The following is a 15,451-nucleotide window of genomic DNA, read 5'->3' as shown; positions in this document are numbered from 1 at the left end:
CCCCCCTCGCTCTTCTCTTCTGCAGACTAAATAAGCCCAGTTCCCTCAGCCTCTTCTCATAAGTCCACAGCCCCCTAACCATTTTCATTGCCTTCCACTGGACTCTCTCCAATTTGTCCACATCCTTTCTGTAGTGGGGGGCCCAAAACTGGATGCAATACTCCAGATGTGGCCTCACCACTGCCGAATAGAGGGGAATAATCACTTCCCTCTATCTGCTGGCAACATTCCTACTAAAGCAGCCCAATATGCCATTAGCTTTCTTGACAACAAGGGCACACTGTTGACTCATATCCAGCTTCTCATCCATTAATTCCTAGGTCCTTTTCTGCAGAACTGCCGTTTAGCCAGTCGGTCCCCAGGCTGTAGCAATGCATGGGATTCTTCCCTCCTAAGCGCAGGACTCTGCACTTGTCCTTGTTGAACCTCAGATTTCTTTTGGCCCAATCCTCCAATTTGTCTAGGTCACTCTGAATCCTATCCCTAGCCTTCAGCATATCTACCTCTCACCCCAGTTTAGTGTCATCTGCGAACTTGCTGAGGGTGCAATCCATTCCATCATCCAAATCATTAATGAAGATGTTGAACAAAACCAGGATGGACCCCTGGGGCACTCCACTTGATACTGGCTGCCAGCTACGCATCGAGCCATTGATCAATACCAGTTGAGCCCACCGATCTAACCAGCTTTCTATCCATCTTATAGACCTATTCTTGTCTTATCCTCAGAGATTAAGAAGAACAATTCTCTCTCCTCCTTGTAACAACCTTTTATGTACTTGAAAAGGTATGTCCCCTCTCAGTCTTTTGTTTTCCAGACTAAACATAAGTCATATTTTCTAGACCTTTAATAATTTTTGTTGCTCTTCTCTGCACTTTCTGAAATGTGGCGCCCAGAACTGCACTCAGTACTCCAGCTGAGGCCTAATCAGCGCAGAGTAGAGTGGAAGAATTACGTCTCATGTCTTGCTTACAACATTCTTGCTAATACATCCCAGAATGATGTTCGCTTTTTTCCGCATCATGGTTACACACTGTCAACTCATATTTAGTTTGTTGTCCACTATGACCCCCAGATCCTTCTCCGCAGTACTCCTTCCTAGGCAGTCATTTCCCATTTTGTATGTGTGCAACTGATTGTTCTTTCCTAGGTGGAGTACTTTGCCTTTGTTTGTATTGAATTTCATCCTATTTACTTCAGACGATTTCTCCAGTTGGTCCAGATCATTTTGAATTTTAACCCTATCCTGCAAAGCACTTGCAACCCCTCCCATTTTGGTATCGTCCACAAACTTTATAAGTGTACTCTTTATGCCATTATCTAAATCACTGATGAAGATACTGAACAGAACCGACCCCTGCGGGACCCCACTTGTTATGCCCTTTCCAGCATCACTGTTAACTACTCATAACTACTCTCTGGGAACGGTTTTCCAACCAGTTTTGCACCCATCTTATAGTAGTGCCATCTAGGTTGCATTTCCCTAGTTTATGAGATGGTCATGGACACTATATCAAAAGCTTTACTAAGGTCAAGACATATGAAGCTTTGGAGCAGGATAGGATTAACACCACTACCTTTGAATTATGGCAGAACTATCATTAACTCTTTGAGCAAGCAAGAAGTTGCCCTTGTCTATTTTAAAGGGGAAGGCATAAAACTAAAGCTGCCAAGGCTTTCACATTTAATAGGAGACTTCCATTCCTACAAGACTTTCCCTCCCTTAATCATCTGGACACCTTATGGAAGTTCACCAGAACCATCCTCAAAGTCTTTACAGGAAGACAGTGCCAGGACCATGCACTTTTCTCCCAGGGTCAGGGAACAGTTCCTTAAGAGAAGAGAGATGGGAATGTTAGACTTCTCAAAATCTTTAGCCAGAAAGAATATGTTGTATTTTCTTTTGTATAGAGGTGGTGTGGAAGAAGGGGGACAGTAAATAAAAAGAGAGCAAAATTAGCCTAAAAAACTGAAGATTTCTATTAAACAGGATAAAGCAGCACGGAGAAGCCATAACATGTCCTGATCAGCTGAAGCAGGTAGCCTTGCCTCTTCCCATATCCGGAAATCTCTCATATTGCTTGAGAATTAATAACAGCACCCAATGAACTTCCTATATTGCACAGACAGTGACTGACAGACCTTGTTGCAGGCAGAAGACCTGCTCAGAGGAGCAAACAAACTGCCAATGGGGTGGGGGCACCATGACAGCAAGTACTGTAGAATGAGCCTACAATGAAGACTTGTAGAGTGCTACCACAAAGAATGCACCATTATTTCCTAGCTATTTGGTTTGCATTGCTACCTCCATTTCTTGATCCAATAGTGAAACAACAGGCAAAGAAGGGGAGGGAGGGGAAAGGGATTTAAAAAAAAAAAAACACACACATTTAGAAGGCATTCTTCCCTCAAAGAGAAATATCTTAGGTCCTCACAGATCCAGACAGGCTAAATCATGCAGTCTGCACTGATGGTGGCTGGAAATATGAGAAGACTTAATATATGAAAAATTAAAATAATCACATGTATCATTCTTCATATGAAAAGATTTTGCAAAAGCACTTAACATTCAAATTAAGTAATGAATTATACACACGAACAAGTTGAGGCTAGATGATGAGAAGCTGAAAAAGCGATATAAACTAAATTCAAAGTCTATGCACTGTAACTTCACAAATATGCACATTACTTCAAATACTACAAGTGAGAGTCATGAACAATAATAAAATCTCATTGTTTCATTTATGGGGAAAACAAAGCAGCAAATATTACTTTACCTTGCTGACATGTTGATCATTGAAGCTATACCACTGCTCATCATTAAAAGATTTTATGCAGGCATAGTAATGGCCACCAGCAGCACTTCCTGAATGGACCATTACAGAAAAGAGTTCATACAGTAAAGAATTCTAGAGAAGAAAAATAAATAGATAAATCAAAGTAAGGAACAGAGAACTTGTAATAAGTCATTCTGACAAACTGCACTTGTGTTATTTAAAAAAAGTTTCTCAATTGTGTATAGTTACATGAAAAATAACTATGGAAACAATTGTGCATAGACCTCTCTACAAGTACTATTCTGCATTATTAGTAGAATTACAGTAGCACCCAGAGGCCCCAACCAAGATCAGAGCCCCATTGTGCTAGGCGCTGTGAGAAAAAGCATAATAAGAGACAATAAGCTCTTTGGGGGTGGGGACTATCTAAAAAACAGGAAAGACAAAGGAAGTATTATCTTCATTTTACTAATGTGGAAGAGAGAAACGGAAAGAGGAGTGACTTGTCCAAGGTCACAGAGACAGGTCTCCTAAGTCCTAGTCAACTGCCTTAAAACCTCAGGACCACCCTTCCTTCCTATACAGATGCTGAATATGAACGCAGATACAAAATATAAAATTTTATCCCTACCTTACTTACAATATATTCTCCTTATCCAAAAAAAAACAGAGGGAGCCTGCTGTAGAGTATGAACCTGGCATTAAAAATTAATAAAAATAATTTTCAGAGAAAAAACTAATCTGATGTTAAGGATGGGAAAGTTTCACTAACTCAAAAGAAAAAATAATACGGTACAGTTTAAAAAATGTAAATAGTGCCAACCCAGGAAATTAAGCCCAAATTAAATTTATAAACTCCACAAACATCTGAACGTACAGACATTCACAGTTAAGTTGACTCAACAACTTTAACTCTGCGCAGGCTTATTTCACCTTAACTATGGAAGCAACTGCTTTCTCTCTAATATTTAGCATAGACAAGGCACTTATCTTCAATGTAATTTACAAACTTTAATCCTCATAATACTTGTGAGGCATTACTGTTAAAAACAATTTTCTTATGTCGGACAGTTAACATCCACATTTTACACATGGGGAAATTGAGACAAATAGGTACAGTGACTTGCCTACAGTCACAAACCATGTCAGAGCATGGATTAAAGTATTGACGATTAGACCATTACACTACCTTTCTTCTCTGTACGCTTTCAATCAATGTGTAATGAAGGCCAAAAAGTAGTTTCCTTTTTTGGGGGGGGGTATCTTTAAAACTTAATTCTGTGTTATAAAATTTGGACTGGGGCATGGCGGGAAAAGAGTGGGGACCTCTATAGAACCAGAAACAAAAGTATGTGATTTCCTTCATCATTAGTCCGAAGGCTCAAGAGTCTGAAATAGTAAGAACTTATGTAGCATTTTCCATTGAAGGCTTTTCTTTTCACAAACATGAATTTATTAATCCCCAACTTCCTGCTGAGGTAGGGTAAACCTCTCCATTTTACACATGGAAACACAGAAGCACAGAAAGATGAAATTACTTGGCCAAAATGCAGAGTCATTGTCAAATCTAGGATTAAGTTATGGGTATTATGATTTTCACTCCCTGCATTAATCAAGTGACTGTTAACTAGCTCCTACTTCTCAACAGAGATTTACAGGAGTCCCAATACCACATTTATCAAGACAAACTGAACACTAGCACCCCAATGTCTAATTTATTAGAGGGCCAGAATGTAGATATTACACTATTAAAAACAGTCTTTAAAGGGTTTATAAAGGTTCAGTTCTAACCAATCCACGGCTTCCTAATGGGTCTAGACTGATACAAACTACAGGCCATCTAAGTTCCCTCTAAGATGCACTTCCGCGGAGCAGGCTATAAAGGGCCACACAGGTGCACTGCCACAAGCAACTGGAGAGGAGAGAGGTGGGGGATGGAGCAAGTTGGGGCATGCAGAGCTGCCTCAGCCCCAGCCCCGGGGCAAGCTCCGAGGGGGAGAGGCGCCTTGGCCCTGCTGCCAGTGGGGAGAGGGCTGAGGGGGGGCAGTCCTCTGGCCCCAGCCCTGGGGCAGCCTGCAGTCCAAACCCCTCATCCCTGGCTCCCCACCCCCACACGCACTCCAACCCTCTGCCCCAGTCTTGAGTCCCCTCCCACACTCTGAACCCCTCGGCCCCACCCCCACCACACATCACTTTCATACTGGTGCACATAAAATTCATTCCGCACATTGATATAAAAAATTAGAGGGAACGTTGCAAGCCATGTTTCAGATTAGTTCACTGAATAAGGTCAGTGAAGCCTATCCTACAATTAAGTATTAGTAACAACTTTTCCAAAGATTTCAGAGAAGATTTGTACCAGTAAAAGTTTTCCATCTTAGAGTCCTTGGTAATCACTAAACAACAGAATAGGGGCACTGCTATCATGGAATGGAGTTGCCATTGTGAAATGTATTTTGTGACTATTAATTCAAGATATTTAATAGCATATTAAAATGCTCCTAATACCCTCTTCTCTTCTACATGATCATTTCTGTAGGCCAACAAACAGATAGCTGTTTTCAGAGATCTGTACTATTACTGTATTTTCCTAACTTTTTCCACTCTTAGCAACTCAAAAAAACAGGACTTTCATCCCAAATTTGTGAGCCTGATAAAAGAAAAAAGTTAAGCAATCATACCGCAATGAAAATTTATTTAAGACAAAAAAACAATCTTTTCCAATTTCTCTATGGTGAAATCTCATACTACTCAGACAAGATAGAGATATCTAATACTTGTAGATCATGGTTTCACCTACAAGAATGAAGGGGAGTTGAACTTTCATCTTTATCTGTCACCTTTCCCCAAGTAAGTTTTACAACTTCATGGTGGTACTCTAGTACTTCTAGAAAAAGAGATTGTAGTGGTGGCCTATAATGCTCTCTTTCAAGTACATTGAAATTATGGCTGACCAAAAGACTGACTTTTCCTTTCAGATGTAGCTGTCACCAATGTCAATATCTGCATCACCAACACACTTTCTACCATAATGTACCAGTCATGGAATGGCCTTCAATAAGATTCTAGCCCTAACCATCTCATATCTTGACTACTACAACTTGGCCTTGACAAATGCAATCTTGGCTCCCTCAAGTCTATTCAAAACTCTGCTGCTAAGATCATCTTGACTTGTTGCTATGACATGAACCCCTTCTTCACATGCCTCCTCTCACTTCCCCTTCATTGCATAAAATACATGCTACTTGTCTTTATCTCTGCTCTGCCAGATATATCAGTCTTCCTTGTCCATTAGCTGAATGTTTTTCTCAAGCACATTCTTGCTTCAACCCCCTCCCACAAAATGGGTAGGAAGAGCTCAAAAATATGTAAAGCACTACATCACCCTCATTCAAACACCTCCTTAAATTCACCTCTGCTTGGATAACTACAAAAACATTAGAGAACAGCTAGATTAGCAGCTAATAAAGCAGCAAGACTGTTAGCTAGTGTGGTGTAATTACTGCTCATTATACAAAAGTGATAATTTTACTTGTCTTGTTCTTCCCATTTCCTGTTGATCCAGCTGCTATCTATCACATTCTAATACTGTGAGCTCTTTAGACTATTACATATATGTAAAATCCCTAGGCACAAAGGCTCCAATCTTTAATTGGATCATATAGTGCTACCTTTATATTTTTAATAAAATAACTGAAGCATCCTGCATTCTCCAGCGACGTAGTACCTAGACAGACTGTGGTGGTTTGCTAGGAGCACATTAACACTTGTACAGGCTTATTAGTTGGTTCTGGGAACAATTCAAGATGCAAGTGACAAAACAGAAGGCTTATAATTAGGTCAAGTCCATGTAAATCCAAGTTTCATACATACATCACGTTGCATGTGTGCAAAGTAGGAATAGCTGCATGCAGACAAATGAGCAAACTTACACTGTGATTGTGCATCCTGGAAGGCACTCAATATCTCCTAGGAGATATGGAAGCTCCTAATAAGATCAAGCCCTTAATGGGCCTGACTCACCTATCTTAGCTGGTTTGACACAAGATCTCAATTTCCTCAAATTCATGTCACAGATTAAAGAAAGTCATAATAAAGCTATTAATTCAGAGACATATTGACCCTCCACACTCTGTCTTGGTCTAACATCCTAATGGATCACAAAACATCGCAAAGGCCAGCGTTTTCCACTATTATGCTTTTGATACCAGACAAAGCATCTCTGATTCCCTTCCAGCCAAACTCAATATTAATGGTACTTCCCTAGATATAAGAGTCCATGTAGCTCCACAAGATAATGCTGTGAACAAAGGGCAAGCCTGGGGAAAACTAGTATTTTAGTAGCTCTTTGTTTTAATGATACTTTATTAAAACAAGCCTCCATGAGAAACATGTTTACAGTCAGGTGAAAACTAGACAGCCATTTTAGGCATTCATATAGGTGGCTGCTCCAAGCTCCTATATGCTACAGGTGGAAGACAGCCTCTTCAAGAATTTATTCTCCCAGGATATGACAACATATTTTATGCTGAAATATATGGGACAGAACAAAATAGCTAAAATCATTTTCTGCTCCAACAGTCTGAAGGTGCTGACTTGCACAGAGTGGAACCTGCCAAAGACTGATCAAAACTCTCTAGCCCTTTGTTTTTAAATTGCAAGACATTTGCATAGTGTGAAGGGATTTGACAATCCACCTCATCATGGAAGTGCTCCCCAGAAATAAAAACTTTCTGCCAGAACGAAGCAGGAAATCCATAGGCTCTGGCCAGGTGAGCATTCCCTCAGAATGGGGAAATTCCCCATGCCTTTTGTGTTTTTTGCAATGCTGCAGGCTTAAATATTAGAACAAGAGCAAAGAAATATGACTGTTTTTAAAACACCATTTATCTGGACAACATACTAAAGCTGTACCCACATGTTTGTGTTTTAAGAGTACCTTTTCAATGCCAACTTTTGAAATCCTTTCAGCACCACTACTGCTTTCAAGGCAGATTCCTTCATCAACACCATCATCATTAGAAAAATCATTGCTCATCTGATCACTGTGACAGCTGCCTTCATTCTCTGCTCCACTATCAGTGCAACTCTCAGTTTGGGGAGACTTCTTAAAAATAAACCATAAATGTTAGTTTTATAAAGTAGATAAAAATGATAATACATATACATGTAACAAGAAACAATGAATTATCAAAATAAGACTGTGCAATTCTATAGAAGACTGTACCTTCCACCTGCAAATTTCAAAGCGTTTTACAAATAATCCTCTGTGAAGAAGGATATAGCATTATCTATATTTTGCATATGGCAAATCTGAGGAAGATGTTAAGTTTTGAAGACAAACACTTTTTATGATTATCCTGACTGCTAACTAAGTTATGTTGATGTAGGGTACCAACAATGTTCCAATAGATTTCAGGAGAAAGTCTCCCAAAATGTATTTGTCTTTTGATATTAAAATTAAATTAGCTAGATATCACTGGCACGTCTATTTTAGGATTACATCCATGGAGCTACTTTTTCTTGAACAGAAGTCAAAGATACAGTATGTAGGTTCTTGAGAGTTCTGTAATACTTAAAATTTAAAAAATACATAGATGGAAAGTTTGTCTTGCTTGTTTTTCCAGTGAAGCATGCCTACGAATCCTCAAAAAGGGAACGTAATTAAAAGTGATAACAGTAATAAAAACCGGCAGTGACTTCAATACCGCCTAAACCCATATCTCCAAAAGAAAATATACCCAGATATGCAAGCAGGAACAATCTGCTTTTAAATTTTCTGAGTGCTCAGCCTTTCACTGAAGGACCCTCTTCTGAAAGTTTGCATCTAGAGAAGGCAAGTCCAATTCGTAGAATTTAGCAAGTCTTTAGCTATTCCCCATATGTTACCAGCTGACAGCAACAGTCTTTTGATCTCAAAGTCATTGTTCTCACAAAGCAATCCTAGTTTTGCATTTCAGGATTCCAATGTGCAACATTTTACCCTTTTTATTTGTGAAAATTAAGGCTGGATGTCCTTCACAGTGGGTGCAATGAAACAGATTACAACTCTATCCTCTTTTAAAGTTTACTTTAAGCACCTTATATCTAGCTTAAAAATATGGGTGAAGTGAGAAGAGAACGGATATTCTGAGAAACATCAATGATACATAGTAGTCACATGCCCATAAAAGTGCCACTGAAGAGGCCCTTTGCTGTACATTTCTCCCAGCCCAAAGGCCATGTATCAAAGCCACCATCTTTCTAGGTAAGGAGGAGGTGGCTTTCATAACCACCAAACCAAATTCTTATTGTTTAGAAATACACCACGCACTTTCCAGAGAATGAATTACACTCAATGTGAGTGCACTGTTCCCAGCATCTAACAAGATGGAGGAAGAAATATATCAGCACTGGAAATTAAACCCAGGCACCTTACATAACACTGTAGAGCACTGCCAGAAGCCCCCTTTTGTAAATTAATTTAAAACTCCAAACCTGAACAGAAACAAAGAAATGTGGAATGAGATTTTTAACACTAAGTTCCTAAATCCTGATTAAAGTACCCAAAACAGTGGTCTGATTTTCAGAAGTGTTGACCAGTCAGTAATTTCCACTGAAGTCAAGGCGAGCTGTTGGTATTCAGCACTTCTGAAAAATCAAGCAACTTTTTTCTGATGCCTTACTGAGCATTTAGGAAGCCTGACAGGCATACGTTTTCAAAATGCTGGCCGTGATGTTTTCCCTAATGCAGTGGTTTTCAACCCTTTTTCATTTGTAGACCCCTAAACATTTTTGAATGGAAGTGCAGACCTCTTTGGAAATCTTAGACATTGTCTGAGAACACCTCGGGGTCCACGAACCACAGGCTGAAAACCACTGCGCTAACGACACTAGATTTTAAGAGATGCTAGAGAAAGATGGTTCTCAGAAAGAGACTGTACACTGGTCTTTACCTCATCTTCAACATCAATGAACGTGCTCATGTCTAGCTCCTCAGGAAAAGTCATGCGATCATTAAGTTTAATCCTGTGCATAGTGGTGTAATCAAAGTCAAACCTCTTCAACTGTAAAGTCAGCAGATATGGAAAATGCAAAAAACGCAGGCCCTAAACAAAAACACAATATCCAATGGGCAAGATTATGTTACATATATAGATAAACACTAACCAATGTAATGTTACACAAATGGTATGTATTTACCTTCCTTGCATCACATTTCTTCTTGCAGCGTTCGCAGAAATACTGATTAGGGCCATCAAGGATCTCCGGCTGAATGAACGCATGCAACGCTTCTTCCTAATAAAACAAGATGTTATCTGCTTTTTAAGAACGTTTACTTTTATGTATGTGATTTAGAACATTATATTTATGCCTAGATTGCAAATACAGAATACAATGGTTGCAATATGAAGTATTCACACATTCAAGAGCAATATGAATTATAGAAGTCTAGAAGGACGATACAAAAAACACAAACAAAGGTCAGAAGAAACACCAAGTGAAGCCAACCTTTCTGCCCTGCCCCAGGGTAAGCAGTCAAATCATGAATGACAATACATTACTATTAATTATATTTCATTCAGCCATTTGAGGAGTCCATCAAGTCCTGGTTTTGCATACAATCTAAAATGAAATATATCCCTGTTATCTTGCACATCACATGTAGTCACTTCTGTTCAATCAGTTGTTGCATAATTGATCTTATTCCTTACTTTGCTTTGGTTAGCCATCAGCCCCACATCCTTATCTTCACAATTTACAAATGGCTCTTTCCCTTCAGGGACAATACTTTCTCCCATCACATGTCACATTATTCCAAGCACAAACAGAAGAAAGGGACCAATTATCTAGCTCCTCAATGTCCGTTTTGTAGGTGACTGTCTCTCAATCTGCCAGGGGACCCTAATGCTGCTTTAGAGTACGTCAATCATTTTTTCTCCCATCTAAAATAAACACTGAATCTCTACTCCCAGTGCAATGAGAAACAATTGCCATCTTCCAGGGATACATTCTACTTATTAGTACATAAACATATGTGGTTGTAAACCAAAAATAGTCAGGAGTCACCTCCAATAGCTACAAGGGAAATGTTTCTAATCCTCCTTTAAATACAAGTTATAGTGATTTCCATCTAGCTTCTCAGTATAGCTGGGAAGTTAAAAAACATAATTAGCTGATAATTTTTCTCCTCTTTTCAACAAATGTTAAAGAGTGTATAAATGATGCATACCAGAAAATAAATCTGTCAGAACAAAATCTGCTTTAAAAAAAAATTTATTAATTTTAAAGCAGTTCAATGAAGAATCTTATCCAGAGTTATTAAAGGTTAAAATCTTTACCCAGTTAGCATGAAAGCTGAGAGACTGGGTTTATGAACTACAGATGATACTCCGGAGCTATCTGCTCACCTGCAGATAGCTGCAATCAAACAGAAATACCATTGGCATGCTGATGGTGTTTACTTTAAAGAGAAGAGGATCAAATAAAAATCATAATGATGCCCTGAAAATCATTGTCTCATGATGGAACATAGTTGTTCCCTGAAGTCCGAATAAATAAGAGTGGGCTTAGTTGGGCAGAATAGACTCACCAATTGCAAAATGGCTGGTACAGAGCTTATAAGATTACTATCTAAATCATGTTGTTTGATGGATCCCATTTTGGGAGGAGATCAAGGATATGGGAAGGTCTTCAAAAAGCCTCCAATTCATCCCTTCTCCCTCCATTTCTTTTCTGAGAACTCAGGGAAGCACTAAGAACAAATAACAAAACAAAGGTTTATAGCCCTGCTTTTTCCATATGAACAAAAGTTTTGTTATTATTGTAACAGAAGAGAGACTCTTTACAAAAGGACTGTTCTCCAGACCACGTCTCACAAATGAGATGTGCCAAATTTCACAAAGAGATTGCACAGAGAAAGTTAGTTATCACCATCCTTCACTGTTTTTGTACCCAAACAGAAAAAGGAAAAAAATTAAACAACCCTAATAGAATCACAACTCTGAAGCAGGAAGGCTCTTCAGACATGTCAACTTTTCAGTGAGCCTGAAGTAAACTGTCTATATATTTACTTTCTAAATACTGCAGAATGCCTTTAATCTAAAGGCAACAAAATGTTAAATTGGGAGAATTACTCAATGCAGGAAGTTATATTAAAAATATAGCAGATAAAAATAAGTAGGCGGTAAATAAACCGTAAGTCCAAAAGGGATTGCTGTGTTTTGACAGTGGGGTTTTTGGACTGGCTAACAATTCAGAACAAATTAAATCAAAGCAAAACAAGTCAACAGCCAGCATGTTGAATACCAAACTTAGAAGACAACAAAAACATGGCCTATGGAGGTACTGCTTATGGAATAAATGCCAGCCAGGAATCTTACCAAATCTTTCCATAAGCTACTACAAATCTTTCTGTGGTACTAATTATTTTATTCCAATAATTGCTGTTTGTTACATAGGAGACAAGCAACAGTCTCTATAAAAATATATTCACAATATAAAAAAAATGTTGCAATTCATTCAACAACAAACATATGATGTGTGAATGATGGACATAAGTGGTTATGTAAAGTTTATGTAGACTCGGTATGATGTGCAAGTCAACAAGGAACCATACTAGAATATATTTATGTTATGGAGAAAACAGGTGATGCTCCTATGGACCTCCAAAAGTTGAATGAAATATCATGAACGGTAATGTATTCTTGTTAATGATTTCATTGCTTACCACAGGAATAAACAGTGAGATGCACTTTGACCTATGGTTTATTGAAATTATTGAATAACTTCAATATTATTATATCATGTTTCCAACTTGTATCATATGTAAGCACTATTGATGTACTGTATGTATAATATACTAAGTTTTCCATCTCTCCTCCAATTTTCCACTATGTAGTCTTTATATCAAAATTACCTCTGATGTTTAATATAAATATTCTCTACTCCAATTATTATTGTACTGACCAGTCTCCTCTCTTATGCAGGTTTCAGAGTAGCAGCCGTGTTAGTCTGTATTCGCAAAAAGAAAAGGAGTACTTGTGGCACCTTAGAGACTAACCAATTTATTTGAGCATAAGCTTTCGTGAGCTACATGTATCCGATGAAGTGAGCTGCAGCTCACGAAAGCTTATGCTCAAATAAACTGGTTAGTCTCTAAGGTGCCACAAGTACTCCTCCTCTCTTATGCAGTTATAATTCACTTACTCAACAAAATTTACTATTGGTACAATGTTGGTTCTGTGTGGTTCACCGCGTGAGTGGCATCATATGACCCCTATTTTCAGTAACTGTACTTTTTAGAGTAAGACAATTTATCCATGAGGAAATATTATCTAGCCTGATAGCTATTACACATTTTAAACATTAAAAAAATTGATACCATATACACCGTAAGTTAATATATCAAGAAAACCAAAATATTTTAAAGTTTTCAAGTAGTCTATTTTATCCCAAGCTATCACTGTTTGTTCTTTTATGGTACTGAATATCATAGTACTTCACACATTAACATATTGTAATAAATAGTCCAATCTCATCATTGCCTGAGATAGAAAGGAAAGCAAACTGGAAAGCTCAGAGGATGGGTATTGGGATACTTATCCTTTTATTTACAGATCATTGCTTAAAATCCAAGCCAGGTCAGTAATGGCAACATCATTAAAACTGGATAGCTGTTTACGTTTATATAAAATGAGATGGTCTGAATACATCTTCTTTAGACAGATGCCAACTTCACAACATACTTGTTTGCAGTCTCTGAAGAGCAGTCAAGATCCAAGAGTGCTCAACACCTACAACTCCCACTAAAATCAAAGGATGCTCAATACTTATCAGGACTCCGTCTGCTGGGAAAGCAGTATGGAGAATCTTTATCTAATGCCCTACTCCAAGTGTGCCACCGCTAGGGCGGAGACAATAGTTCAGCCTCAATAACAAATCATCTTTTGGCTCCTCTATACCAGTGTTTCTCAACCTTTTTGTACTGGCAACCCCCTTTAGACTTAAAACAAGTGCGACACACACCCCCATTACAAAAAATTCTGACCCCCTACTTTAAGCAGGAGGCTTCAGGGCTGAAACATGTAAATTAGCTTGCGGGGGACTCCTATGGCATGGGGCCCCAGGCAACTTCTCTGCTTCCTATCCCTTAACGCCAGCCCTGCTTGTGACGCCCCCCTAAACCCATCCTGCAACCCCCAGGTTGAGAAACACAGCTCTATACCGTTCTACAGATAGCCAGATAAATTCACTGTCTGGTGCTGTTGTCCATATAGTCATTTGCATCAACAGAAAATACACTTCTAAACTTGAATATTCCAATATAGGTGACTTTATGTTTTCCATTGTCAGTCTAATTTTCTGTAGGATCTAAATCACAAGCCAGATAACCATCAGGCCTATAGTGCAACACAACTAGTTACTGAGGTCTCTGATCTATGTAAATTCCTTATAAATTATATGTATATACTTTTTCTAAAATTAAGCCCTTGAACAAAGCAAAGTTATTAACCTGATTTACATGGCCTTGGAGCATATGCTAACAAAACCCTAGTCTCCTGGACACGCATTAATAATGTAAAGCTATACTACATGAAATGAATCAAAGAAAAAATAAAATCAGAAAAGTAAATAAGGTTTCTTCAAACTGCAAACCTTAAAACAATATCAAATTGAATATAGTTTTAAATTCTATTTTGATTAGAAAAGAAGGCAAAAAGGAAGTGTAATTATTTGTAATTCTTGGAAGTTCTCCAATATTCTATTTCACAAAAATTTAACACACGAAATTTCCCGTTTAAACCTTTTATGCAGTATACTATAGCAAACAGTGGCATAATAAACTTTACTTGACATACTATATAATAACTTTATTTATATCTTGTACATCCATTGTCTCTCTTTCAAAAGTAATGGAAAATCACTTACCTCTAACTAGAGTTCTTTGAAGGTAGTATCCTCCTTAGATCCCCTATCTTGGGTAGTGTCGCCTGCTGCAAGTTCCCTCAGGAGCTGACTAGCAAGGTCTAAAAAGTTTTACATTCCCTTCCACAAGCCCTATTAGCGCATGTGTGAACCTTTTTCTCTCTCTCATTGCCTTTTACCTAAACCTACTGAACCATCATCATCTGTGGATCAATGGAGGATACTACCTTCAGAGAATTCCATTTAGAAACAGGCGATTTTTCCTTTCTCCAAAAGCCAGTATCCTCCATATCTCCCCACTGTTGAAGACTACAAAGCTAAAACATCTGCTACAGACAAGACAAATACAGGGTGGAGAATCAACTGCATAGTCAAAAGTACGCATAATTATAAAATAGCTCAAATAAATGGAGCGTAAACACAAACTGCAACCATGTAACTACCTCAACACAAAAGCTTAAAACTAGTTTGTCTCATAGCATAATTGATACTGATATTCAGCAAATGCTGTGAAATATCAACTGTAATTTAAACTAATCTGAATATTTATCATTAAGTACTTAAGTGTTGAAGCTTCCTGTATACTTGTTTTTTTATACATATATTTTAATTTTCCATAATATTCTGTAGCAGACTTCTTCCCTATCAAAGAAAATAATTCCAGAATAATTTGAGACATCAGCACACCACTCAAAAGAGTAGTCAGTGATTAATGGAATTATTAAAAATTGTGTATACACAAAAAAATAAATATATAAACACACAA

At 38.1% G+C, this 15,451-nt stretch overlaps 1 protein-coding gene across 5 annotated transcripts in view; it reads right to left on the bottom strand.

The window, feature by feature from the left end:
- USP47 (ubiquitin specific peptidase 47) overlaps positions 1–15,451 on the bottom strand; it is a 90,530-nt gene that overhangs the window by 39,726 nt on the left and 35,353 nt on the right. For 4 of the 5 annotated variants that reach the window (XM_048855839.2, XM_048855841.2, XM_048855843.2 and 1 more), the window contains 4 exons: positions 9,961–10,056; positions 9,714–9,866; positions 7,718–7,885; positions 2,779–2,910 (listed from right to left, as the gene is read on the bottom strand). In XM_048855839.2, coding sequence (XP_048711796.1) covers positions 2,779–2,910; positions 7,718–7,885; positions 9,714–9,866; positions 9,961–10,056 — 549 coding nt within the window. The remainder of the gene's footprint in view (positions 1–2,778; positions 2,911–7,717; positions 7,886–9,713; positions 9,867–9,960; positions 10,057–15,451) is intronic. The other variant, XM_048855838.2, reaches the window with a different exon arrangement.

This window comes from Caretta caretta, chromosome 6 (assembly GCF_965140235.1).
Source record: "Caretta caretta isolate rCarCar2 chromosome 6, rCarCar1.hap1, whole genome shotgun sequence".
NCBI classification, from domain to species: Eukaryota; Metazoa; Chordata; order Testudines; family Cheloniidae; genus Caretta; species Caretta caretta.
This window is presented reverse-complemented; position numbering and strand designations above follow the sequence as displayed.